We start from the raw sequence: 26,405 nt of genomic DNA, 5'->3' as shown, positions 1-26,405 counted from the left end.
GTGCAAATCAGTGGTCTCAAGTAGGGGTCATCAAGCCTTTTCTGTAAAGGACCAGAGTAAATACTTCAGGTTTTGTGGACCATATGGTCTCTGCCCCAGATATAGTCAGTTTTGCTTCATAACGTGATCTACGCATTCCTAAAAATCACTGCACCATGCAAAATTGCACAATAAAAACCACAGGGCTTATGGGGAAAATGGGGCTTGAGGCACAATACTCATACTAAATGAGGGACACTTTTTTAAAAAAGGAAAGATAGTGCTTTTACACATTAAGTGGTTAAAAAACATGTACTGCAATAAACATGGCCCTTTATCTTGAAAAACAAACACCTGAAGTGTGCGGTGGAAGTGGAGGTCGGAAGGATGTGGAAGGCGGGTTGTAACACCAGATGTGGGTGTGGTGCCAACTCGCAAGGTGAACTGGTGTCGCTAGCACATGTCTGAGGTATGTGCATTTTGTGTATCATCTGGCTCAGCTCAGCTGGGTACAGTTTTCTGCTTTCACCTAGTGTTTCTCAAAGACAAAACTGCATATAAATGTGAAATTTGCTTTATGATCAAATTCCTCCCAAATACAGTAATTAGGCTGGAACAAATTCACATTCTCCAAAGCAAATAACAAGGGTTCTAGCCAGACTGTACTCGCCTCTGCCGCTGTGGCATGAAAGCAGCCAGACAGAACATGGAAATGGATGAGTGTGGCTGCATCTTAATAAAACTTTATTTATGGACACTGAAATCTGAATTTCATATAATCTTCACCTATCACAAAATACCCTTCTTTCAATTTTTTCCCTAGCCATTCAAAAATGTAAAAATTCTTAGCTCACGGGCCATAAGGAAACAGGCACGTGACCCTGGTTTGCCAACCCTTGGTCTAAAGCTTTCATTAGCTAAGAAAGTTAGGGAACTGGTCTGGTGGTTGACCCTGGGCCTGACCTTTCTCGCCTCTGTATCTCCACTTTCCTCTAGGTGCTTTCTCCTAGCTCTTCCAACCACAGCTGAGATCATCTTGTGAACAACCTCCTGGTTGCTGGCATTCTCCCAAAGTAGCCTGTGTCAGGGGAAGGCAAAGGCTGTGCCCTCTAGGGGCTGGCAGGGTGGGTACAGCCTAGAGAAACAAACTTGTCTGTTTGAGGGGGGCACGGCTCCCATGTAAGCTGGGGAAGAATCCACTGCTACACAGGAGCAGGGATGCAGCGCCCACCTCCACAAAAGAGGGAAAGCAGAAAGATCTCCATCCACCACATCAAAACACTGAAGTTCAATAAATACCTGCCTTTTGTTTTTATCTACCTCCCAGTGAACTGACAAAACAGCCTGAGAGAAAGTACCCATTCCAACCCCCAGCTGGGAAGTGGGACTGTTGGGCTGTGGAGTCTCAAGGTCCCAGAACTGAGCAGGGATGCAGGCCTAGAATGGAAGAAAGAGCCGGCCAGACTCAGTTCTCCCTGTCAGGAACTGGGGAATCAGAGGCCCGTGACCTCTCGTGGCCCTGAACTGGGTCTTCAGCTATAAAGGCTCAGTGTCACCTTTAGTTGGCAGCAGGGATCCTGGTGTCCTCCCATGCCCTGCAGACCAGGACTGCTTCCTCACTCCATGGTGACGGGAACATCTTCTACATCTCGGGGGATGGCACTCTGAAGCTCACGCCTGATCTCGGGGGACAGCAGGGGATGGGGCTGCAGCCGGAGCAGTTCCAGGAGGGCCTCCTTCTGCTCTGTGGCCAGGTCAGCCTTGTAGCGCTGGACCAAAGTCAGGAGGCACTGGTGCCAGAGCACGGGCAGCTCACGCTTCTCTGTCCGGAAACCCAGGAAGTGGAAGACCAAGGCGTCCAGCACCCGGTAGGGCAGTGCGTACTTCTTATCCAGCAGCAGCCGCAGGAAGATGCTGGTGGCACCGCTGTACTCCATCTCTGCGATTTTCAGCATGGCTGCACTAGTGGGGAAGGGAGGTAGGGAGACACTGGAGGAAGGCTTCTCCTCTGCTGGCCCTTACACTGTGCTATCCCTAAAGGGGGAATCTCCGGCATTCTTTTCACCTCCCCTATCTAACTCCCTCGACTCCAGTTACCAGCACTACACTGACTCATGCCAAATCCCCAAGTCTGGCTCAGACTGCTTGTCTCAGTATTCAACTAGAATAGGTCCAAACGTCCTGAGATCTCCACCCCTAACTTACTTTCTTCCCGTGTTCCCCATTCTTTCATTCATTCAACTATTTACTGAGCACCTACCATGTGCCAGGCCCTGGGACCTTGTTCCTGTGGAACTGACATTCTTGGGGAGTAACGATACACCCACTGGCTTAAATGAGCTGCAAACCCAGGGCTATGCTTAGCTCCTTCCCCACTCTGCCCCCCGCCCTCCATCCCCAGTCCTGGGACTCTGCCGTCTGGAGAGCCACCAACCAGTGGTCCTCCACCCCCACCGACACTACCTGGAGTGCAACACAGGGATGGAGCACTTGGTGATGATGCTGCCCACGATGATGGCTTCCCGGAGGGTGCAGGTGCCCGACTCGCACAGCGGGATCAGGATGCCTGGGGAGGGGCAGAGGGGCAGTCACTCTAAGCCCAGACTGAGAGAAAGGAGGTACTGCAGGAGCTCCAACGCCTCCCTTTCGTAACTGCCTCCTGGGTTCCCACCTTTAAACCAGGCTCCAGGCTTGAATAGAGCCTTCTTCAGTGCCATGTAAAGATGGAAGTTGAGTCGTTTGTACTCAGCGATGTCATCTCGTACCCGGGGGAGCAGGACCAGGTTATAGAAGCGCTGGGCCATACGTTCCTTTAGGTTAGAGGCGAAAATCCTAGTGTTTTTGGAGAAAAGGGGGGAGATCCCAGGTCACTTGATAGTCTGGAGCTGGCCTTTTAAATATCAATGTGGATGGTACATGCAAGAGATCGGAGGGTGTGTGAAGCGAGCTGGGTGCATGCAACACCCAGGTCAGATGAGAGAGGGAACTACGACGAGGAGGGGCTACGAGATGTACCCAAACAGGGTGAACAGTGTCCGTCTTTGGGTGAGCCAGAGCTCTCCCAGGCAGACAGGTACCCAGCTGTTCACCTTCCCCTCTCCATCATGGGTCCCCTCTAACCTGCTGTCACCAGGGACTTGTGCATGCCTGGGGAGCCAGAGACTTTTGAGGCCACCCTGACACCCTAGGGTTGTATCCTCGTAGTTTTGAGCCTCTCCCCTGGAAACTCATCACAGGACATTCTTAACAGGGTCTCGGCCCCAAAACAGGAAACAGAAAAAGCTGGGAAAATGATGACATACAGAAGCACAAGAGAGTGCTGTGCAGGCAAAGCTAAGATGTAATGGCAAAGGGAAGGAAAGCCTGTCCTTCCCACACCCAGCTCTTCCCTACAGACCCAAAGCAGTCCTGACCCCCATCTGCTCTACCTCGTGGCTTGGTACATGGCAGCAGCGGTCCAGGCCTCAGGCTCTGTGACGTAGAGGATTTGCTCCCAGTTGGAGAGGGCAGGGATGATCTTAAATGCCTTGGGCAGTTTCCCACTGCGGTACTTAGACAACACCTGATGATGAGAGAATAAAATCATCATCGTCATTAACATACACAATGTTTACCAGGTGCCGGGTGCCAGGTACTTGTCTGGGTGCCTTTCATACATTAACTCACTTAATCCTCACAACCACCCTGTAAGGAGGTGCTATGATCATCCTCATTTTCCAGTGGGGAAACTGAGACCAGAGAGTCAGTAAGCAAGAGCGCAGGATCCTGGAGCCGCGCACTCTGACCCCTGAGCCCGCTCTCAGCCACCAGGCCTTATTTCTACGAGAGATGTGGGCACCCAGAGCCCCTGTGAGGGTGTCCCATCACAGCTCTCCTCTCAGCTCTTACCTCCCGGACCCCTCTGTAGACCTCCAGGACCCGGGGGTCCAGCTGGGGCACAGGGAAGCCTGACACCTCGGACATGACTGTCTCGACTTCCGTCTGCTTCTCAGTTAACTTCTCCATGATGATGTCAGCTAGGGTGCGCCTGGGAGAAAGGGAGGGAAGGGGTGGGAGTGCCGTGCTCTCAGTCCAGGAAGCTCTTGACTCCCCACGCAGTCCCTTGAGAGCCCCGATAAACTTGCGATCTTGCTGGGACACGTGACCTCAGTCCCCTCTGGGCCCAACCACCCAGTACAGAATCCCTGCAGAGCACAGAGGACCTGGCAGTCATTCAGCTCAGGATGGAGCTGACAGTCGTGTGTGGAGGTGAGGAACCTAGCCTCTGAAGTCAACCTGCCTGGGTTCAGGTCCTGGCTCCTCTGCTCCCTGCATGACCTTGGGCATGCTACTCTGCCTCTCTATGCCTCAGCTCCCTCCCCTGTAAAACAGGGATAATAGGGGCTTCCCTGGTGGCGCAGTGGTTGAGAATCTGCCTGCTAGTGCGGGGGACACGGGTTCGAGCCCTGGTCTGGGAGGATCCCACATGCCGCGGAGCGACTGAGCCCGTGAGCCACAACTACTGAGCTTGCGCGTCTGGAGCCTGTGCTCCGCAACAAGAGAGGCCACGATAGTGAGAGGCCCGCGCACCGTGATGAAGAGTGGCCCCCGCTTGCCGCAACTAGAGAAAGCCCTAGCACAGAAACGAAGACCCAACATAGCAATCAATCAATCAATCAATTAATCAATAAAATAAATCTTTAAAAAAAAAAAAAAAACCATTCTTTAAAAAAAAAAAAACAAAAAAACAGGGATAATAACAGTACCTACCCTCATAAAGTTAACGTGAGGAGTAAAAGAATTAGTGTACGTACTCTACTTGGAACTATTAGTGATAGTAGTAATAAGTTTGTGACAAGTGTTCCTATTTCAAACACATCCATCACATGCTGCCAGTGTGCTGAGGACTCTCCAGTTACAAAATCCTGGTCTGACCTCTCCAGAGTACCAGACACACCTCAATTATAAACCAAGATTTCTGGTAGCTGGGATCATTAGGGAGAGACGATGGCACACACTTACCCCCCTTTTAATTTATTAAAGTTTATGGAAAGAGGACCAAGATGAAGGATCTTTTTTTCCCAGCCTCCTTAAGCACAATCAGACCATGATGATTCAAAATTATCATTACATTGGGCTTTGGTGCAATAAAGGTGTCTTCAGGGTCTGCTGAAGTCTATTTAAAACGGCTCCTTAAAATAGATAACTACTGAGAACCTACTGTATAGCACACAGAACTCTACTCAATGCTCTGTGGTGACCTAAATGGGAAAGAAATCCAAAAAAGAGGGGATATATGTACACATATAGCTGATTCACTTTGCTGTACAGTAAAAACTAACACATTGTAAAGCAACTCCAATAAAAATTAATTAAAACAAAACAAAACAAACATGGCTCCTGTCTTCCAAGGGCAGGACTTTCCAGATGTACCCTCACACTGTCCATGTGACACCCACGTGAGGTACTGTTATTCCCATTACTCAGACATCGGAACCGATACGCAGAGGGGTTAGTAACTCACCCAAGGTCTCACAGCTCACGAGTAGGGGAGTCAAAGCCTGGTCTTTCAGGTTCTGAAGGTCAGGCACCTTACAGTACATATGTGCCCCCGAACTAAATGGCCTCTGACTGCTGAGCTCACGTGGGTCTAGCCTGCTCTCTGAAGATGCCAGCTGTCACCCCTCAAGACTGTCAGGAGCCCCTGTCCCTAGTAGCTTTACTTTTCTGTTGACAACAAGCTGGAAAACCATCCTGCCAAGCTTGTCAGAATGGGCTGCGAAAGAGGAGTTACAGGCGCTGGGCGGGAACCTGAGAGGCTCTCTGGTGGGACCAGCACGCACTTTGTAACATCCACCTCAGCTGCTGGCATCACACTGGGAAAGGGGCTCATGGCTTCATTCTGCCCCTCAAATACTCGGCCATGGAACTTGTCGTTCAGCCTCCCTGCCTTCCCACAGTATTACTAGCAATGACACATGCATGAACCCAAGAGCCTGAAGAACCAAGAACAACGTCACATTAACATCACATGGTCAGAATGAACTGGTCGAGGGCCCTTATCCTAGACTCCCCTCTCCTGGGCCAAAATCCACGGGCTCTGGAGTTTGAACACAGGAGCTTAAAAGCCTGCATGTTTTGGACACAGCATTTACTACAGATGAGAATGAATTAGTGGTTCTAACTGGGGGGTGCTTTTGCCCCCTGGGGGACATTTGGCAATGTCTGGAGACAATTTTTGGTTTTACAGCTGGGGGGAAGGTCACTACTGGTATCTAGTGGATACAGATAAGGGATGCTGCTAGACATCCTAAACTGCACAGGACAGCCTCCACAGAAGAGAATTATCCAGCCCAAAATGCAGTAGTGCTGGGGCTGGAAAACCCTGGATAAAATGAAGCTTAGGGTATGAAAAAGATGTGGCCAAGGAAACTGAGCTCACCACTAAGAAAACTGAGCATACCAAGACCAAATGCAATGGGACAGATCACCCAGAGAGAGAACAAGGCCTGCAACTGTCTGCCCAGGTAATCCAGGCAGTTCTAAGGCAGGCAGACAGAGCGGGGAGGAGGTATTTTGAGTCTGGGTCATCCTCATTAAGAACAGTCCTTTGAGGATGGGCCACTTTTGTCAAGGCGGTTCCCCACAACTCGCAAGGATCAGGCCCTTCCCAAAGGTGCGGAATCAAAACCCTGCCAGGACATACGCTTCTCTGCATATAAAGCTTCTTCTCTATAAAGTTGCTACCAGGACCCGTTCTCCCAAATCCCAGGCCATGCCAGCCCTACCTGGCAGGAGGGTTCTTGTTCATGAACATCTCAATGGCCCGCTCATCCTCGGGGTCCACAACCACCTCCGCGTGGTAGCCTGGCCCTGTCATGGTGGCAGCCTTCTCCAGAGTGGGCCACTCCTCGTCATCTGATCCATCCTGTGGCACTCCTGGACACAGAAGAGGGGAGATGAAGTGGGTGAGCAAGGTAAGCGATGGCTTAGGAATTCAGAGGTTAACCATCATGTATATGGTCCAGGGCTGGCTTGTAATAGACACAGACGTGCAAAGTGAAACAGGTGATGCAAATGCTACCTTCCAGTCCCCGGGGGCGCACAATCTTGCTTGAGAAACAAAATGTACACATACGAACCAACGAGACAGTGATAGTAGTAAATAACAGTTAACACACTATACTCAGTAATATAGCACGAACTCTTCTAAACACTGTACGTAACCATCATAAACCCAAGAAATAGGTACTATGATTACACCCAGTTTCAGATGGGGATGCTGAAGCACAGGAAAATTTAGTGACTTGCCTAAGGCAGGAAATCTAGGTCTAGACTGTGCATTCTTCACCTCTTTTACACGCATGGTAGGGCTTGATTATGTGCCAAAATGAGTGGCAGCAATGGTATATACCACAGGCACCCAGAAGATGATGAGTGCACAGGACGGTAAGGCTCTGGACAGGCAATATGGGAAATGAAGGAGTGTTTTCCAGACCTGGGTTACAACACTGGCAAGAGGGCTTGGTTACAAGAGTGTGTGTTGGGAATTCCCTGGTGGTCCAGTGGTTAGCACTCTGCGCTTTCACTGCCGAGGGCGAGGGTTCAATCCCTGATCAGGGAAGTAAGATCTTGCAAGCTGCATGGTGTGGCCAATAAATAAATAAATAAATATTTAAAAGTGTATAATCAATAGGTTTTTTTTTAAAAAAAAACAACCCAAGAGAGTAAACAGTTGCAAGAAATAAGGCTAGATGGGTAAAGTGAGGCTGGGCAGTGAGTTCAGATTTCAACAGACCAACCCATCTGAATAACTGATTATTGGAAGACTACAGCTGGCTGGGCATCTGAAAAGGGAGGTAATAATCTAAGTGGGGAGATAAAACGCTACACGTGAACAGGTCATTAAGAACAGAGACAGTGTGCGATAAAAGCTAAACAGGGGGGAGGGGAACACGTGCCAGATCTTTTGTCTCCACATGCTAACAACTCCCAAATCTGTACCTGTAGGTGGACCTCCCTTTGCTCCAGACCCTAACTCCAGCTGCCTTCTGTAGAGCTGGGTCAACAGGCACTTCAACCTTCACCTGTCATCAACCACATTCACTCCCTTTCCCTCCTAGGTCTACACTACTCACTGTGTTCCACATCTAAGGAAATAGCCCCACCAGCCAGCCAATACTAAGCCAGAGCCTGGGCAGCAGGCCTGCCTTGTCCCCTGCCCTCACACCCAACATCCAATCAATTACCAAGTCCTATTCCACTGTACCTCACAGAATCCCTCTTAAAGCCTTCACACCCCTGTCAAAGCCTAGGTCAGTATCACCTGTTGCCTGGATTAATTCGACAATCCCCTAACTGGTCCCCATAGTCTCCAATAGCTCCCCATTGTCTTTAGGGCAGCCTACAAGTCATTTGTAGCTCTCGCTCTGACCTACCTCACCATCATTCATTCAGCAAACAACAAGTGCCTACTATACGTGAGGCACTGTTCTGGGTGCTGGAATATAAGCGAACAAGAGAAACAAAAACATTCTGCCCTTATAGAGCTTACGTTCTAATGGGGGAAACAGACGATGAACTAATATGACATATATTACGTTAAAAAAAGACAAATGCCACGACAAAAGAAACGTAGCAGAGTAGAGAAGCTGGAGTGTGGAGACAGGGGTAGGGGTGTTGCAATTTTTAATGGAGTGGTCAGAGCAGGCCTAGGGGAAGCAGAAAAGGTCAGACTGTCAAAAGGCACAGATCACACAGGTCTTTGTAAACCCCTGTAATCCTCGAGCTGTGCAGCTGAGAGTGGACTGTAGCGGGTATGGGATACTAATTAGCAGGCTACTGCAATCATCCAGGTAAGAGATCATGGTGGTTTGAACAGGATGGTGTTCCCAGATGGTGAGAAGTGATCTGATTCTGGATATATTTTTAAGGTAGAGTCAACAGGACTTCCTAATAGATCAGACGTGGAGTGAGGAAGAGAGCAGTCCAAGGTTTCTGTCTGTAGCAAATGGAAGGACATCATGCCATTAACTGAGACGAAGTAGACTGCGGGTGGAGGTTTAGCAAGATGGTCAAGATTTCTGTTCTGGACGTGTGAAATTTGAGATGTCTCAGACTTCAAACTGGAGAGGCTGGAGAGGTAGCTGAAATATAAGAATCTGGGTTTCATGGAAAAGATCAGGGCTAGAATATGAACTGGGAAGCAGTTACCAAACAGATGGTATTTAAACCTTGAAACTGGTGACAGCACCAGAGCAGTGAACAGAAGTGAAGAGAAGAGGTCCAAGGATGGAACCCTATGCCACTGCAAGAGGTTGGCGGCAAAAGAGGAGCCTGCAAAGGCTACTGAGAAGTGAGGAAGTTGTAAAACAGGTATGTGATGTCTTAGAAGCCAAGTAAAGGTACTGTAGCCAGGAGGCTAGTGTTCCATTGTGAACACTGCTCATACGACAAATGAAAGATGAGAGCTGAGAAACAGATTAAGCAACTTGGAGGTCAACACTCCCAGCCTAATAAGAAAAAAATTGACCACCTTTTAATTAATCTCTCTCCCTCTTTAGCCCCTAAACAATATTGTTCTTTGTGCTCAGAGCACTCCCCACTTCTCAGGTCTTAGCACAAAGGCCAAGCAATCTGGGAAGCCTGACCCCCAAGACTAATGCTATTGTTATCAGAGAAACTACACTTTATCACGGAGTGCATTATTCTAATTGTCTATTTCATCGTCTCTCTCCTGGTCTAGATTTTAAGATCCTGAAGTCAGGTACGCGTCTATCTTGTTTATTTTTTTACCTAAACCATCTAAACTCCTAGCACGGTGGAATGTACATAGTAGACATCCCATAAGTATTTACAGAACAAATGGATACATACTAGCAGAACTTAGTGGCGTGAGCAACCACATCCCGTAGGCCTAACCTTGGGGGTGCCTAAAACTAGGAGTGGGAGTGGAGGGCACTGGCCACCCTCATTCCGCCTCAGGGTTGGGTGTCCCATTCCATTACCTTTGCAAGAGTGTAATACGGCCCCCCGTTTTTTTATTCCAAGCTATTCCCCTTCCGGAACCTTTCAGCCATCCACCCCAACTACCCATCCTCTTCCTCGTACCCACCCCGGCCACTCACCCAGCCGCGTGGTGCGCTCCCGCGGCGCCGCGGGCCTGCCCCCGGTCCCATGCTCGGCCTCGAGCTCCTCTTGCTGTTGCCGCGCTTGCTGCAAAATCCGTCGGGTCAGCCGGGGCCCCACGTACTCTTCCTCCTCTTCTCCGGTTCCGCGACCCCGTCGCTTTTCCCGGGCCCCTGCCCGCACCGCGTCCCCAGCCAGGATTTGCTCGGCCAAGGGCGCATGCTTTTCCTGACCCCCGGCCCCGCGGGCCGCCTTCAATTTGGGCATTTTTCTCGAAAGCCTGGCCGGAAAGTTTCACACGTGTGGATGGAGGCAAAGCCCTGAATGCGCTTGCGCAGTAAACTCCCAGCGCCCAAGATGCCTCACGGAGGCTCACAGCGCCCCCTCGCGTTGGGAGGCCGGGACTGCCACCAGCGCCGCCCCATCGCCTAAAAGAGCTCACGGGTCTTGGAGCTGGACTCCCGAATAAACTCATTGCATTTAATGTTGGCTTCTCTAAGTGGTGGCAGTCCGAGCCACGCTTTCCTAGCTTCACGGATCTAGGCCCAGCACTCCCAGTCGAACGGAAATTCCCCGAACGGGAAGCCGGGGGGCGGGGGGGATGGGAGTGGCGGTGTCGGGCAGTGACGTCACTGGGGGCGCCTAGACACGCCCCTTTTCCTCGTGGGCTCGACGACTGGGCGTTCTGTTTTTACGTTATTTCCGGAGTGTCTCCCTCCACTGGAGCTTGCATTAGCTGGGCTGCTTCACCTAGTGTGGGTTGCCGGAGAACACTGCATTTCAGTTGTTTGATCCTCCCATCATCCTGGCCCGACACCATGGGAGTGACTTGGTAGGACTTCAAGGGATTTTGTGGGGGCGGGGCTTGGGGTCTTGAAGGCCCTCGGAGCCTCCAGTGTACCCGGGAGGAGGATCGGGACCAGGGTCCGCCGCCCCCCGGGAGCTGAGCAAGATGTCCTCGGGTTGTGTGGGTGAGGGGGCCACCGTGAGGGCTGCGGAATCTGCGTGACTTTTCCCTCGGAGATGCGCCCCTTCCTCCTGGAAGGCGGCAGGTAAAAGGTTTTATCTTAAGAACCCATCTATTGTCGTGTACCTCCTTCCCTTTTTCTTGGTACGTTTTCCTGCCCGTGAGGCCATAGTACTGCCTGGGGTGGGACTTTAGGGTCGGAAGTAGGATATCGGGACTAGGACCCATTTGCAGGCAGGGCTGGATGGGTGGGGGATAGGCAACAGGGAGACAGTATCTTTTTAAGGTTTTCGCCTGCCCCTCCCTACAGCCACTAAATGCGGTTACACCAGCCTGTGTCTGGTCCTAGTTTGGCCATTTTGAGATCTTGGGTCTAGAGGAAAAAAAGAAGCAATTGGGAATTAGGAGATTGGGATTCCAGGCACATCACCTCTTCAGGACCTGTTTCTTACTATGTTTAATTACATGGTTGGTTTAGTTTCTATGGACTTATTATCTCTAACATGTTATAAGTCAGTGTGTCAGGGAAAGATATGGGCCTAATTTTCTTGGAGGCATTAGTTCCAAAATGCTAGATTTCAGGGCTTTAAAAATATATATATCTTGAGCATCTTTCTGGTCAGAGAGGGCTAGAGACCAGGGTATCTGAAGTCAATGGCTCTAGGCTTCTCATATAAGAGCCTGTGGGAACTCGTCCTCCTGGTAGCCCAGGTCTTGCAGGTTTGTCGGTGACTGCACATTTGCTTCCTGCAGTTGACATCATGAGTTTCCTTTGAAGTCCTTTAGTGTAAGAAGGATGTGAGGAATGGGAATGAAAAGTTTGCTGAGGACTTCCCTGGCGGTCCAGTGGTTAAGACTCCACGCTTGCACTGCAGGGAACTAAGTTCCGCGCCTCCCTGGTCACGGAACTAAGATCTGGTATGCCGTGGGGCGCAGCCAAAAAAAAAAAGTTTGCTGCACAGAGGCATGGAACCCTGTTCTTTCAGTGCAGAAGGCAGACAGAGGGAAAGGGCTCTCTGTCGGTTGGGATGCTTCTCAACTTTTTCAGGCTTCTAGGACTTCTGACCCCAGTAGCATTACCTTAGGGATTCTCTCTCTCTCTCTTTTTTTTTTTTTGGCCTTCTCTGTGCCTTGTGGGATCTTAGTTCCCCTACCAGGGATCGAACCCTCGCCCCCTGCATTGGAAGTGCAGAGTCTTAACCATTGGACTGCCAGGGAAGTCCCAGGGGTTCTCTTTTATTTCAAAATCAGGCACATCAGCATCATCATCATTGCTTGTTAGTGCTTTTTCTGATGGAGAATAGTGACAATTTTTTAGCAACAGTAGGACTCTATTTTTATAGCTTCATTTAGTTGATTGTGATTGATCATAAAGCAATGCAGTGTCTCCCCAAATTCAGCCACATATGACTGTATTTATGATTTTTATATAGTCATATAGCACTTGAACTGTTTATTTGTTTATTTTATTTATTTTTTGGCTGCGTTGGGTCTTTGTTGCTGCGCGCGGGCTTTCTCTAGTTGCCGTGAGCGGGGTCTGCTCTTCATTGCCTTGTGCGGGCTTCTCATTGTGGTGGCTTCTCTTGTTGCAGAGCATGGGCTCTAGGCACATGGGCGCCAGTAGGCACGCGGGCTTCAGTAGTTGTGGCACGCGGGCTCAGTAACTGTGGCTCGTGGGCTCTAGAGCGCAGGCTCAGTAGTTGTGGCGCACGGGCTCAGTTGCTCCGTGGCATGTGGGATCTTCCCTGGACCAGGGCTCGAACCCGTGTCCCCTGCATTGGCAGGAGGATTCTTAACCACTGCGCCACCAGGGAAAACCCCTGAACTATTATTTATTAATGTCTTCTTTGGATTCTGTTTCTTTCCTTAAAAGTATTTTAACAGACAACTGTATTCCTGGGGAAGCATTCTGGCAGAGCGGTTAAGAGCACGGATGTGGAGCCAGCTCGCCTGGCTGTGAAATTCGGTCACGTCACCCCACACCAAGCTTTGTGGCCTTGTGTGAGTTATTCAACCCCTCTGTACTTCAGTTTCCTCATTGGTAATGAAGAGATAATAATATTATATCTTATAAGGTTGATGTGAAGATTCAAAGAGTTAATTTATCCAGAGGCCTTTGGACACTGCCTGGCACATAGTTGGTGCTTGGCGGTTGTTTCCTACCACTCTAAAGGGGAAGCCAGTTTCACTCACCATGGAAGGAAATCTTGGAAATAACTTTTTGTTTCGTTGTTTTGGTTAAATTCTTTTTTTTTTTTGTTTTTAATACATTTTTAAAATTTACTTATTTATTTTTGGCTGCGTTGGGTCTTCGTTGCTGCGCGCGGGCTTTCTCTAGTTGCAGCGAGCGGGGGCTACTCTTCGTTGCGGTGTGCGGGCTTCTCATTGCGGTGGCTTCTCGTTGCAGAGCATGGGCTCTAGGCACACGGGCTCAGTAGTTGTGGCTCACAGGCTCAGTAGTTGTGGCAGGCGGGCTCTAGAGCGCAGGCTCAGTAGTTGTGGTGCACGGGCTCAGTTGCTCAGTGGCATGTGGGATCTTCCCGGACCAGGGCTTGAACCCGTGTCCCCTGCATTGGCAAGCGGATTCTTAACCACTGCGCCACCAGGGAAGCCCCTGGTTAAATTCTCGTACATACTGTTGCCTCTCACTCCCAAAGATTAGAAACTTGAGGCTTGCTTTCTCTTTGATCCCAGGATCCTTAGAACTTTCTGCATCAATGGAAATGTTCTGTGTCAGCACTACCCAGTGCACTAGCCCCCAGCCATGTGTGGCTGTCGAGCCCTTGAAATGTGGGTAGTGTGCAGCTGAGGAGTTGAAGTTTTAATTTGTTTTATTCACTTAAGTGTAAATAGCCGCATGTGGCTTGTGGCTACTGTGCTGGACAGCTCACGTTCAAAGTGTTAGAGAGTTGGTAAAAACAATAACCCCAAGTTGAGGCTTTCTCCTTGATGTAGTCAGAACTGAAAGAAATGCAGAGGAAATCCCTTTCTCATCGTATAATTCAGTGTTACTGCATGCTCAGTCTGTATGCCACCTAAAATCTTCTCTTGAACATTGGCACACATACCACACTCGGGAAATGCTGTTGCCATAGACCTGAGTCCTGAGACCTGCTCTGGTTCTTAGCAAAGCTCTCAGGGACTGTGGGCCTCTGTTTCCCTGTTTTTAAAATGAGGAGGTCCGGGTTGATGGTGTCTAAGGTAACTACTGGCCCTGATGAGCTGTGATTCTGCAGGTGAGTGAGTGACCTAATGAGTACACATGTGTGATGATTTTGGTCCTCTCCCTTCCAGTGTGTCCCAGATGCCCGTGGCCGAGGGCAAGAGTGTCCAGCAGACCGTGGAGCTCCTCACCCGGAAATTGGAGATGCTTGGAGCAGAGAAGCAAGGAACATTTTGTGTGGACTGTGAGACCTACCACACGGCTGCCTCTACCCTTGGCAGCCAAGGTCAGTGAGAGATGGGTCTATGGGATGGCTGGAACCTGGCTTGGAGTTAATAGACATTCATGTTCATTGAAACCTTTCTGCTCTTCTGCTGAGGGTGATATTCGTGGACATGCGGCAGATGAGTTTCTGAATTCGTTCATTTTTGACTTCATCTCTTAGACTGGGCCTGTGTTGTAGTCTTTTTGCACTTTGCACTTTTAAAGCAGTGTTTCTCAGAGTGTTGGTCACCAACTAATTGCCTCAAAATCCTCTGGGTTACTTGTTAAAGGTGCAGGTTCCTGGCCCCCACCCCCCCCCCCCACTGCTTACCGACTGACTGGTAATCAGTCATAATCTACGTTATAATAAGCTCTACAGATGGTCTTCATGCACCCTTAAAGTTGAGAAAGACTCCTTTGAGGCTCAGAAGTCTTTGCATATGATTCTCTTGGAGCTTTAGAGTTTTGGGAACTTTTGTAGAAAGGCTTCCTGTTTCCCACACCTAGCCAGTGGCCTTGGCTACCTCCTTAGCATAACCTTGATCAGCAAAACAGCTTTTGTTTTAAATGCATTTCAAGGTGAGATGGGCTGTGGATGGTGGTGTTAGGGAGGTAAAGAGGATTTTTGAATAGGAATTAGAGAACCTGGGTTCTCTTAGTCTTGGCTCTGTAGTAACTTGATTTTGGATGGTTCCATAGCACAGTGACTAAGAGCCTAGGTCGTGGAACCAGATAACTGAGTCCTGGCTCTGCCACAACTAATTGCAACTTTAGGTCATTCCTGCAACCTGTGACTGTTCTTATGCTGGTCACTTGCCTGTTTCTCCAGGGATCCATTACCTGCACTTCTCTCGCAAACTACATTTGCAAGGCCCCCCTGTAAGTTATCTTTGACCAGTGAGAGGCACGGGGGAAGATTCGAGGATGGAAGAAAGAGAGTCCCCAGTCTCTCTCTCTCCCTCTCCCTCTGCCTTGGGCTGTGTCTCTGGCTGTTGCTTCTTCCTTGGTTCTAGCTCCTGTTCAGCAGCCCTTGTTCCTGGCTCTCATAACAGCACATCTTCTCTTTTTCCTTCCAGCCTTAGGGATGGTAGTGGCTCCCTGTGTTGCTAATCTTTGGGTGGCTTCACCATTCCATTCGATTTTTCAGTTCTTCCAACCCCTGTACTTCATTCCCTGTATTAAATACCCTCTAATGAAACTGTCTGGTGTGGGCTATGTTTTTTTGCACCCTTCCCAATACAGTTCTCTTATCTGCAAAATGAAGATAATCACAGTATTTACCTCCTAGTGTTGTGCTAATTAAATAAGTTAATACATGCAAAGCACTTAGAACAAAGATTGTCATGGAATAAATGTCTAGTAAATGGTAGCTAAGAACTGAACTGAATTTCATCATCAGTAAAATTGCAGTGTTAACATTTGTTTTGACTGCAATAGGAAGAACACAAAGAATCAAAAGAGAGAACGGTTATGAAAGCATTTGTAAAACAAAACACTTGTATATAGACATAAGATAGCATGCTACTTCTGAGAAGCTCTTTGGCCCGGGCTCTGTTTTCCTGATCAGACGTTTACTTTCAAGGAACTACAGTCTAGGTGGAGAAACAGCACATTCTCATCAGGCAGTGGGGTAGAATGGAAGGAGCTCAGAAGGCCTGGATTGGAGATCCGGTTCTGCTGCTTTACTGGCTCCGTGCCTTTAGGTCAGAAGTTCTCACACTGACTAGCATTAGCATCACCTGGAGGGTGGGAGGGCGGGCTTGTTATCCCTCAGATCGACCCCCCCACCCCTCACGAGTTTCTGACCCAGTAGGTATGGGGTGGGGCGGAGAATTTGCATTTCTAACAGGTTCCCAGATGGTGGTTGGTGCTGCTGATCTGGGACCCAAATCTTTAGTTGCCTTTCAGACTGTTTTCGAGACAGTGAGAACACCTGCAGACTCCCGTAGTATGAATTAAGCATGTAATCACAGTGAGTCTGCACAGGAACAGAATGCCAGATTGGCTTTGGATGTCTTTTTACTGGAGGGTTGAAATGTTTCGAACTGGATTTCTCAGGTGAAAGGTGTGAATTTGCAGCAGGCAGCGGGGAGGGCATGGGGGGAGGTTGGTGTGGAGCCTGGTGTGTTCAGGAAGCTGCAGCACAGTGGAGGCCTGTGTAGAGGTCACAGCACCCCCCACCTGTCTCCTCACTCTTTCCTATCGCTGCGCTCTCATCCCTGCCTGAATCCCACCCTCTCTTCATAACCTGTTTTTTCCATGAAAGTTTTTCCTGCTGACTCTTGCCCACTTTGATCACTTCCTTCCCTGCAGTCTTTCCTTCCTTCCCAAGACTTCTGGTCTCTCCCAGGCTAGCACTTTTGTTTTATTGTCTTCTAAAGAGTTTTCCACCTATCTTTAGTGAGATTGTCAGCTTCTTGAGGCCAGGGGCCAAGCCCTCTGCTTGTGTGCCTCTTAAACCCTGACACAGTGTTGGGGATAGTTTAAGTACTTAATAAATATTTGGGGTTGTGGCAGTCTGTCCGTTAACTCTTGTAGTGAACAAACCTTGCTTTCCATTTTTTGCCTTCTTCCATTTTCTACATAACTAAAAATCTATACAGCTTTCCTTCCTTCTTGCAGGAAACCTATAGTAATCAGTGAGAAAACTCATTTCTCAGAAACTGGAATGGGTGAGCTGGGATTTGAAACTGGATCTTGTGATTCTAGATCCTGAGTTCTTCGTGCTGTAGTTGTGCTGCTTGCTTCCCAAGTCGGCTAGATGTCTTAAAATTCTCTAAAGGCTCCCCGTTGCCATCAGGATGAAGTCTGAACTTGGGCACGGGGACTTCCCTGGCAGTCCAGTGGTTGAGACTTTGCCTTCCAATGCAGGGGCTGTGGGTTGGATCCCTGGTTGGGCAACTAGATCCCACATGCCGCAACTAAGAAGTCTGCATCCTGGATCCCGTGTGCCTCAACTAAGACCCAGCACAGCCTAAATAAATAAATAAATAAATAAAAACAAATAAGTAAATATATTTTTTAAAATCTTTAAAAAAAATTTTTTTTAAATGAACTTGGGCATGGAAGAGAAGGCTCTGGCCTCCCTTTCCAGCCTCGTGCTCAGATACTCTTCTGTGGGGCCACTTCCTATGTTTCAAAGAGGGAGGAGGCCAAGGAAGGTAGGGATGGACAGAAAAGAGAGCAGCTGCTTCGTTTGGTGTGCTCAAATGCTGGTACTTTTATTTTCCTTAATATGTGATACATGACTATACAAAAGACCATATGTAAATCCTCTCTGAGTTATTAGTCATCATCCTTAATCATCCACGTGTGAGCCCATCACTCAACTTAAGAGTTAAACCATTAGCCACTGTCGAAGTTCCACGTGCCCCTCACCTTTTTCTGTAGAGCGGGTGGGTTATACCACATGCCACCTTTTCCTCTCCCTTCCTCTCTGGAAAAGGCTGTTGGCGAGGGGCTTCCCTCCACCGCCCTCCAGGACCGTTGAGGTGATGCTGGATCGCTACCTGGCTTCGTTCAGCGCATTGGACTCTACTCCGCGGTTTGCTGACGAAGGTCTTGATGCTGAGTAGCATCTCCGTCCCTTGCAGGTCAGGCCGGGAAGCTGATGTATGTGATGCACAATTCCGAGTACCCTTTGAGCTGCTTCGCCCTCTTTGAGAATGGCCCTTGCCTTGTTGCCGACACCAACTTTGATGTGCTCATGGTGAAGCTCAAAGGATTTTTCCAGAGTGCCAAGGCCAGCAAGATTGAGACCCGGGGCACCCGCTACCAGTACTGTGACTTCCTAGTGAAGGTGGGCACGGTTACAATGGGGCCCAGTGCCCGAGGCATCTCCGTGGAGGTAAGACCTCGGTGAAATAGGAGCATATGTGCTGAAGGGGCTGGCTCTGCAGATTTCCACAGCCCCTGAATGCAAACAGATGTTTCTGCCTACCTGATTCCTGTCCACAGAGCCGCTGCGCTTCCTCTCCCTGCATCTTTTACCCTTTCTTTAATCACTCAGGGACTCTCTAGCCCAAGATAGGAATGGGAAGCTGGGTTCACAGCAGGTAGAGAGCTTAGGAAGGCTGACTTGCTGGAGAAGGGGAGGGATAGTCGGGGGGGGCGGTGGTGGGAGCAGGTGAATTCTGATGTGGAGGGACCAGTCACCCATCACAAGGACTGGAGCAGACCAGGGCAACTTTCAGTGCAGTTAACTTTTGGGAGGTGGAAAAGTTGTGCAGCATGGGAATTCCCTGGTGGTCCAGTGGTTAGGACTCGGTGCTTTTACTGCTGGGACCTGGGTTCAATCCCTGGTCAGGGAACTAAGATCCCACAAGCCGCCACGGCCAAAAAAGTTGTGAAGCAAAGATGTGCCTTTCCCTTTGACATGCTGTCTACTCTCATGGTGTGTGTGATGACTTCATCTTTGACGTATACACTGAAAATGACAAAGACGGAGTGTGACAGTAGCTGGCTTTGGGACCAGTGAGAATCTGCAATCTACCACGGTCCCCCAAAAAATAATAAGTAAGCTACAGGGCCTGCCTTTTGAAAATTGATGATTTAGTAAGAGAGCAAGGCCCAAACACACAAACTGTTTTTGAAGTTAGTCTATAAGAAATGCCATAAAAGAGGCACAGATTGCTCTGGGAGTTCAGACCAAAGAGAGCACTGCTGACTTTGGGGATTGTGATGCTTCCTGCAGGGGTAGCATTTAAGGAGGGACTTAAAATATAGAAACCGGGGATAGGTCAGTCCTAAGAAGCACCACAAGTGAAGAAAAGGGCGTTAGTGGTCATTACTGCTATGACACTCCAGGGACCTCTAGAGCCAAGATTTCCTGACCCTTTTCATTTGTGATACACCTTGCATTTGCCGAGACCCACTGGAAACCCAGTTTGTTTATCCTTCACGTTTCCAACTTTTTAGTACAAACACACCCTGGCTGTTTCTTTACTTGTTTCTCCTTAATGGTTACCAGTAATTTCCCCTGCCATCTCTCCAGTGAAAAATTAGGAGAGGAAAATGAGAAAGCCTAAGATATGTATCCTTTGGCCCCTGTCACATGGGTTGGGAAATTATTTCTTAGGGTCAGAGCCCAGGTTTTATCTACTTAGGCAGTAATGTTTGGTCTTGAAGTGACTTATGAGCGCATGTGTCTACTTTACCCTCTACTGATCCCCCCAACACACACACACACACACACACTCACACACACTCACTCTGTCTCTTGCTCTTCATTTTCTCTCTCAGAATTTTCCTGAGCTCTCCATGAATCTGCATCCAGCATAGCTGGGACTATATAGTTCTGAGATAATTCAAAGAGTCCTAAATCTGCTTCTGGGTCTTGTGCGTAGGACTGTGGGTTGATGACCCCAAGACGAGACTATCTGAGCCTAAAGGGAACCATGCTGGGTGTGTCGAATCCCTGGTGTTTGGGTTGGATATTTCCTGTGGGGCAGCACTGTGCTAGAAGGTGTGTGTCTTTGCCTCAGGGTTGGGGAAGAGGGGCACAGGGGGCAAGAGGCGCGCGAGAAGCAGACGACCTGTCCTGGCCCTCGCTTACCCTCCATCTCTGTTCTTCTGGTCCCCAGGTGGAGTATGGGCCCTGTGTGGTAGCTAGCGACTGCTGGAGCCTGCTGCTCGAGTTCCTGCAGAGCTTTCTAGGCAGCCACACCCCAGGGGCTCCTGCTGTGTTTGGGAACAGGCACGACGCCGTCTACAGCCCAGCAGACACCATGGTCCAGTACATGGAACTCTTCAACAAGATCCGCAAGCAGCAGCAGGTGCCGGTGGCGGGGATTCGTTAGTGACTGGCAGCTGCCCGGCTGAGCTGTCGCCAGGGGGACTCCACAGGAGGAGCAGGTGCTGCACCCTCAGGCCTCTGCACCCCAGAAACCCAGGGCAGACGGGAAGGTTTCCCTCCCTCTCTAGTTCCCAGCTGTGGCTTTTGTTCTGGGGCTCTGGACTCCCCTCCCCTGACCCTCACACACAGCCCCCCGACAGCTGTTTCAGCTGGACTTGGCCTGTCCTCAAGAACAGTAATTATGAAGAGTAGAGAAGTTTGGAGCTTTCCTGCTTTAGGGGAAAAGATAGGATGGGGGTGTCCCTGCCTAGTGAGGGTGAGGAAGGCAGTCTGTATTGCTAACTACTGGGGATTTGGTCCAGGTCCACAGTGGACAGGCTGCAGGTTGTGTTTGGGCTGGGCTGTAATAAAGGCCTCTCCCTCTGCTCAAAGGATGTGGCTGGGCCCCTCCTGGAAAAGTAGTAAGAGGCACAGCTTATTTGATGGCTATGATTTTCTGACCTGTTTGCTGAAGTGAATTGTGAGTTCACTTTTCTAGGGTGTTGCCTGAGTCCTTTGAAGTCTTCCTCTGGACATCTTTCCATTCTGTTGTGAATTATATTAAGGCACAGGCTAAGGTGCTATAACAAGGAGAACCTAAAGTACAGTGGCTCTTAGAAGTTTATTCTTCTCTTTTCTAATAGTACAGAGGTAATCAAATGGTCCAGGGCAGATTGAACTCCACAGGGTCATCAGGAACTTGGTTTCCTTCTGTCTTGTTCAGCCACCCCTAGGGTGTTGTCCTTGGGTGAGTCAAAGTAGACATTGGCTCTGTGTCCACATTCCACTGGGGAAAGAGAGAGAGAAAGCAGTTCCTTTTTTAAAGGACGTGACCTGGAGTTGCTTAAATCACTCTGGCCACATCTTGCTGAAAGGAACTCTGGGCCATAGAGCCTCTTATTTGGGTGGTCATGTGCCCAGTTAAAATGCTGGGGGTTCTGTGACTAAAAGATGAAGGGGAAAATGGATGTGGGGACCCAGTTAGTAGCCTCTGCTACACAGAGCTCAATGGATGTACCCAGGAATGTTCTTGGCTATTACTTTGCAGAGAAGTACCCCTGTAAGCAAGCCATTCGTTTATGAGTTGGATTGTGATAGTGCTGATGCCAGAGTCACTTTAGCTGGATTAGTCGCACGGGAAGTCACTTCCACACCCCTTGCCTAAGTCTCAGCATCAAGACCTCTCCAGTTCTCATGCGCCCAGAGCTTAGGGTTAGACAGTTGACCTCGTACTCACACTGTGCTTCATGGTTTCCTGAGCTCTTTCTCCTCATCTCATTTGAGCCTCCAAGCTGCTCATTTGACCTACATTGTCTGCCTACCCCACTCCTGATGCAGAAATGTTCAGTCCAGCTAGCATTGAGATACACAGAGATGGTCTTAAGAAATGTATTAATGTACATACTGCAGTACTGTCCTCAAGGATACTGTCCCTCATTGAAGGCACCTAAAGAGAAATTGTTTTCAGATCTAAGTGGTCAGATCTAAAGCCTCTGTAAGAAGAATCAGGCAGTGGTCATGTTTCCTTTTTAGCTTTGGCTGGCAGGAAGCTCAATTCAACTTTCTAAGTGTAGGACCTGTCATCTGTGTTTCTTGTTCTCACCTCCCCCGGCTTCTTGTTTGTTTCTTTGCTTTGTTTTTACTTTTTTAAATGGAGGTATGTTTTAGATATTATTTACACATAATAAAATGCAGAGTTTTTTTTATGTTTTTGGCCTTCTGATTTATGTTTGCTTTTGTCTAGATTTATCTATTTGTATTTTTCTGTAGGCTGCCTCAAATCTTCTATGAGATGAGATAGCATTTTGAACATAATGTGTTCCCGAAAATATATAGAAATTGAGTGTGGTAAATATAACTCCAGACTTATGCATTATAAGGAGGGGTTCCTTAAAAACTAAAAAAATAGTATAAACTCCCTAACTAACTATGCCTTTTAGACATAATCTTGACTCATAAATTTCCAGCATTCTTCACTTTTGTTCTTTTCCTTTATTTTGAGCACACATTTGACCAAGATTTAAGTCCAGTAAACATCAGATCAAGCTTTAAGAATTGCCACTTTTTGTCCATCTTTGTCCTTTGCGTCAGTTAAAGAAAGCTTATTACTAAAAAAGGCGGGTAATGCAATACACTTCTTAATTTAACAAATTCAACTCCACTAGCAAAGTTGCCAAAACTGAACTGGTAACTAGAGGGAAGGGCCCAAATGTCATACAGCTTTTGTATGTAAGTCTGAATGGGGCTTTCAAGAGTAGTTTAGGATTGTCGGTGTATAGTTTTTGAAAGTTCAGGTTGAATGAAAGTTGAGGAGCATTTGTATAAAGGGAAAAGAGGCACGGTTATCCTCATTTTAAAAATGAAAAAAACTTAAACTCAGCTAGTAAATGGAGATGCTGTATTTTGGGTTCAAATCTGACATACCTCCTTTTACACTAGTCTGTCTTCCTGTCACTCCTTCCTTTGCTTTCGGATGCTTTACCCCTCTCCCCGTCTGTAGCTACCCTGAAAGAGCAGAAACCAGGACATTTCTGGGATTCTGCTAACATGTCACCTTGGTGGGTACCTTTGCCAGAGTCACATAGAAATCTGCCAACCTTGACTGTCAGAACCATGCAGGGCAGCTTTAACTTTTACCTGGTTCTCCTTCACTGTAAGATGGGGAGGTGGTGGCTCCCAGGGGGGTCATGCTGAGAGGTGAGGCTGGAGTCAGGACCAAACTTCAGACTCAGGACTCATGGCTCCCAGCATGTGACAAAGGGTGGCACCTGGACCTCTGTGTGGTGCCAGGTGATTTTAGGTGGAATGTGGAATACATCTTTATTTTAGTACTTATGCCTTATTCTAATGTACATTAGAGAAAAGTATAACTGGCACTTTATGTCTTAGGATGAGGGTAAATAAGTTTTTTAAGAAGAGTCCACTTAAAGGGAACTGTTAAGTTATAGTGCAGGTGATACCTGCAAAAGGCAAAATCTGGAGGAGGAAGGAGGATGCTAGCATTTGGGGAAACACTAAGTTTCATCCACTTCGTGTATCCATTGATAGTTCCTGCTCTTTCCTCCTGTGCTGTTCTGATTCTCTGTACCTGTTTCCAAGCTGCCTCCCGCTTGCTTTCCTCAGGTCTTGAGTACCAAGTCGTCACATGTCCCCCACTGTGTATTGGTGTCACTGCTCCACTGAGGGAATACCTAGGGACTGACCACTCCTCCCCTCCACCAGGTCTGCCCCAACCCACTGTGTCCAGTGTTCATTCCTCAGGCTTCAGGATGAGTGAAAAGTTTTCTCTCCAAATCCTGGAGGGAGGGTGAGGGGAGCAGTTAGAAGCGTGTCCTCCAGGTGTCAAAAGTTGAGACTTAAAATATGGGAAGGGCTCTAGGCTGAACATTTTGAGGACATTCACAGTGGATTTAGAGCCAGGCAGGACTGATGTGTGGCCTTTCCCTCGCCACAGCCTCCCTCTCCATATCTGCTGCTGTCTGGGAGCCTTGGGCTGCAGTCCCCGGTCACAGTTGCTGTGTGGAATGGCTGAGACCGGCTGGGTTACAAGTTTGGTCCTCTCCTGGGGGGTTGGTGTCTTTGGCCTTCAAACAGTCACTTGTAGGGGGGATTCTCCCCCAAGGTGAGAACTCTGCCATTGTGTAGAGCATTCCAAAATCAGTCTCTTGGGTTAGAAGGGACCCTTGAGGTCACACAGTTTGACCATCATTCAGTATTCACATCTTTACACCATCCCTCCCAGAGATCATGCAGCATTAACTTGGCCTCATCTAGGGAAATCTGTTCCCTGTGTATTTCATTTTTGTCATTACCTCTGAGACAAAAAGCAAAGCAAAGCATTTTGCTAGCTGTCCTTTCTCTTGCAGGTTGTGGAGACTGTGTGGTACTTAATGAGGGAGTAGACCATTAGTTGGGGCTAGAGTATGAGCAAGCCGTGACTCTTAAATGCACTGTGGGTTCTCAACCCCTGAGGGCAGCCTCAGGAGGCCTAAGATGCCTTGAAAGTGGACACGGCTTTGTGTATACATGCAGTTTTCTGGGAATAGGATTTATAGGGTTCATTAGAGTATTTCAAAGATCCGTGGTCCAAAAAAAAGAATCTCTGAAGGGAGTACATCGTGAAGGGAAAGAGCAGGAAGACAAAGATAAAGCAGGTGTGACATACATCCGGCTGACTTACTGCAAGGGAGACCTTCCACTGACTTTTGAACCCTCACCTCGGGTCCCATCTAGGGATTTCCCGCCTTCATTTTATAGGTCTTCAGGCCTTTCAGTCAGTTTCTGGGAAGCTGGACTGTGTTCCTGCTCTTTTCTTTCCTATAGGTTCCTGCTTCTCATCTTGTCACTACGTATACATACACACAACCTCTCAGAAATGAGTAGGAGCAAATATGTGTGAAGCAATCTTTATAGTACTCTTTGTGGCCCCAGGAGTTACTCTTCCATTATGACACACTCCATGGGATCTGAAAATCATCCTGTTGTAATGGCATTTTGCTTAATGAGCGTATTTTCATTTTTCAGGATGGTGTGATTGATGAGGCAGAGAAATAGTTCCTTGCCTCTGTGATGAAATTAGCAAGTTAAAAAAAAAGATTCTTGGAACTCTCGGAGCAAAGATTCCTAATTCTCTTGTAGTCTCTGTTTTATTCCCCAACATATCCCTGCCCCATCAGATGGCATAGACCTGTTTTTAAGGTTAATATGAATTCTACTGAGTTTTCTTTAGAGGCTTTAAAAAAGAATTTAGGGACCACATTTACATATCCTAGATTGTCCCAAAGGCAGAAGTCAATATTGGACATCTGTTGTGTGGGAAAGGCAAGGCTAGGAATGTGGAGGTGACAGGTGTTCCGAGGCAGCCTACTAAATGGAAGAGAACACTGCTTTAGGAGACAGATGTCTGGGTGCTAGCCATAGTACTGTCCCTAACTTGCCAGGTAACTTCAATCACGTTGGCCTTTCTGGATCTCATCTGTGTAGTGGGAGTAATGATGCCCTTTTTCCGTATTTCATAGGCTTGTTGAGAGGCTCAAGGGAGAATAGATGTGAAGAGTGCTTTGGAGGCAAGGTGATGCTGTCTCTGCTCTTGCATCTTTTTAATGGTGCTAAAGGTATTGTGTACAGTTAGGATGTTTGAGATGGGAAGCTATAGGGTTATTACTGCTTGGTAGCAGGTTAAAATTCTCCTCCAGTGCAAAGGAAATAGTTGTAATAGAGAACAAGCAATGTGGAGAGAGAGTCCAGAGAAAGTATCTATCATACAGGTGTATTTTTGTAATCATTGAGATCAGTGAGCACAGTTGTAGGGACCATTTCTAGAGCATGGAAATATATTTTTAATATTTACTCATAGTGTTGGGATTTTACTTGTTCTCCTACAACCTAAAGGAAAAGAAGCTGAGCTTTAAAAAAAAAAAAAAAAAAAAAAGTGGGGTAGAAATGACTATATTTTCTTTGTGTAACACATCCATCCTGTTTCCCCTCAACTCCCAAGCCTTAGTTGTGCCTGCTTCTGAACTGCTTTTTAGGTGCCAGTGTATATGGTGACTGAAGAAAGTTGTGTCTAAAGAAAGTTCAGTGTTCCTGATTCTGTTTTCCATTCCTCATTGATGAACCACCTAAGCTCTTAACTCTGAAGCTACAATAAAACCTTTTTGTTAGCTATCTTGCACAGCCTTTTCATATTTGAATTATCTAAAATAGCCTTCTTATTCTTTCTGCTTCCATCTGATACACAATTCTCAAACTTTTTGGTATCAAGATTCCTTGATGCTCTTCAAAATTACTGAGTACCCCAAAGAGCTTTTGTTTATGTAGGTTATATCTGTTGGTACTTACCTTATTAAAACTTATTTATAATGAAAAATGAAAGTATTAATTCACTTAAAAGTAACAATAAACACATCACATGTTAACATAAGGAAAATATTTTAATGAAAAATAGCTTTTTTTCAAAGAAAAAATTTAGAAGAGTGGCATTGTTTTATATTTTTGCAAATCTCTTGAATGTCTGACATAATAGAAGACAGTGGATTCTAATATCTGCTTCTGCAGTCAGTGTGTTGAAATTTGTTGTTTGGTTGAAGAAT

At 47.8% G+C, this 26,405-nt stretch overlaps 2 protein-coding genes and 1 non-coding gene across 4 annotated transcripts; 2 read left to right on the top strand and 1 right to left on the bottom strand.

Moving 5' to 3' along the window:
* Positions 1–537: 537 nt before the first annotated feature.
* Positions 538–10,634, bottom strand: BYSL (bystin like). Its single transcript, XM_068556938.1, has 7 exons — positions 10,086–10,634; positions 6,747–6,897; positions 3,868–4,006; positions 3,408–3,541; positions 2,651–2,811; positions 2,443–2,545; positions 538–1,941 (listed from the first exon to the last, which is right to left on the bottom strand). The coding sequence occupies exons 1-7, from the start codon at positions 10,351–10,353 to the stop codon at positions 1,596–1,598; spliced, it is 1,302 nt and encodes a 433-aa protein (XP_068413039.1). The 5' UTR covers positions 10,354–10,634; the 3' UTR covers positions 538–1,595.
* Positions 10,635–10,800: 166 nt separating this feature from the next.
* Positions 10,801–22,019, top strand: MED20 (mediator complex subunit 20). 2 transcript variants are annotated; one of them, XM_068558250.1, is made up of 4 exons: positions 10,801–10,918; positions 14,348–14,502; positions 18,074–18,327; positions 20,063–22,019. In XM_068558250.1, the coding sequence occupies exons 1-4, from the start codon at positions 10,905–10,907 to the stop codon at positions 20,276–20,278; spliced, it is 639 nt and encodes a 212-aa protein (XP_068414351.1). In that variant the 5' UTR covers positions 10,801–10,904; the 3' UTR covers positions 20,279–22,019. The 2 variants fall into 2 exon arrangements, with proteins under 2 accessions (XP_068414351.1, XP_068414350.1); XM_068558249.1 differs by lacking the exon at positions 10,801–10,918 and adding an exon at positions 11,013–11,138.
* On the top strand, positions 18,719–18,790 carry TRNAK-UUU (transfer RNA lysine (anticodon UUU)). The gene has a single exon. It is a non-coding gene; the product is annotated as a tRNA-Lys (tRNA).
* Positions 22,020–26,405: the final 4,386 nt, after the last annotated feature.

The sequence above is a fragment of the Eschrichtius robustus genome, chromosome 12, assembly GCF_028021215.1.
Source record: "Eschrichtius robustus isolate mEscRob2 chromosome 12, mEscRob2.pri, whole genome shotgun sequence".
Lineage (NCBI taxonomy): Eukaryota > Metazoa > Chordata > Mammalia > Artiodactyla > Eschrichtiidae > Eschrichtius > Eschrichtius robustus.
The sequence above is the reverse complement of the archived record's forward strand: the minus strand, read 5'-3'. Positions and strand labels throughout refer to the sequence as shown.

Bases quoted from the DNA above. Each gene is read 5' to 3' on its own strand.
- MED20 (XM_068558249.1), top strand. From the start codon at position 11,110: ATGCGCCCCTTCCTCCTGGAAGGCGGCAG. The intron at 11,139-14,347 runs GTAAAAGGTTTT...TCTCCCTTCCAG, and splicing joins TTCCTCCTGGAAGGCGGCAG to TGTGTCCCAGATGCCCGTGG. The intron at 14,503-18,073 runs GTCAGTGAGAGA...CGTCCCTTGCAG, and splicing joins CTCTACCCTTGGCAGCCAAG to GTCAGGCCGGGAAGCTGATG.
- BYSL (XM_068556938.1), bottom strand. From the start codon at position 10,353: ATGCCCAAATTGAAGGCGGCCCGCGGGGCCGGGGGTCAGGAAAAGCAT. The intron at 2,812-3,407 runs GTAGAGCAGATG...CAAAAACACTAG, and splicing joins GCCATGTACCAAGCCACGAG to GATTTTCGCCTCTAACCTAA. The intron at 1,942-2,442 runs GTAGTGTCGGTG...CTTCCCCACTAG, and splicing joins ATCCCTGTGTTGCACTCCAG to TGCAGCCATGCTGAAAATCG.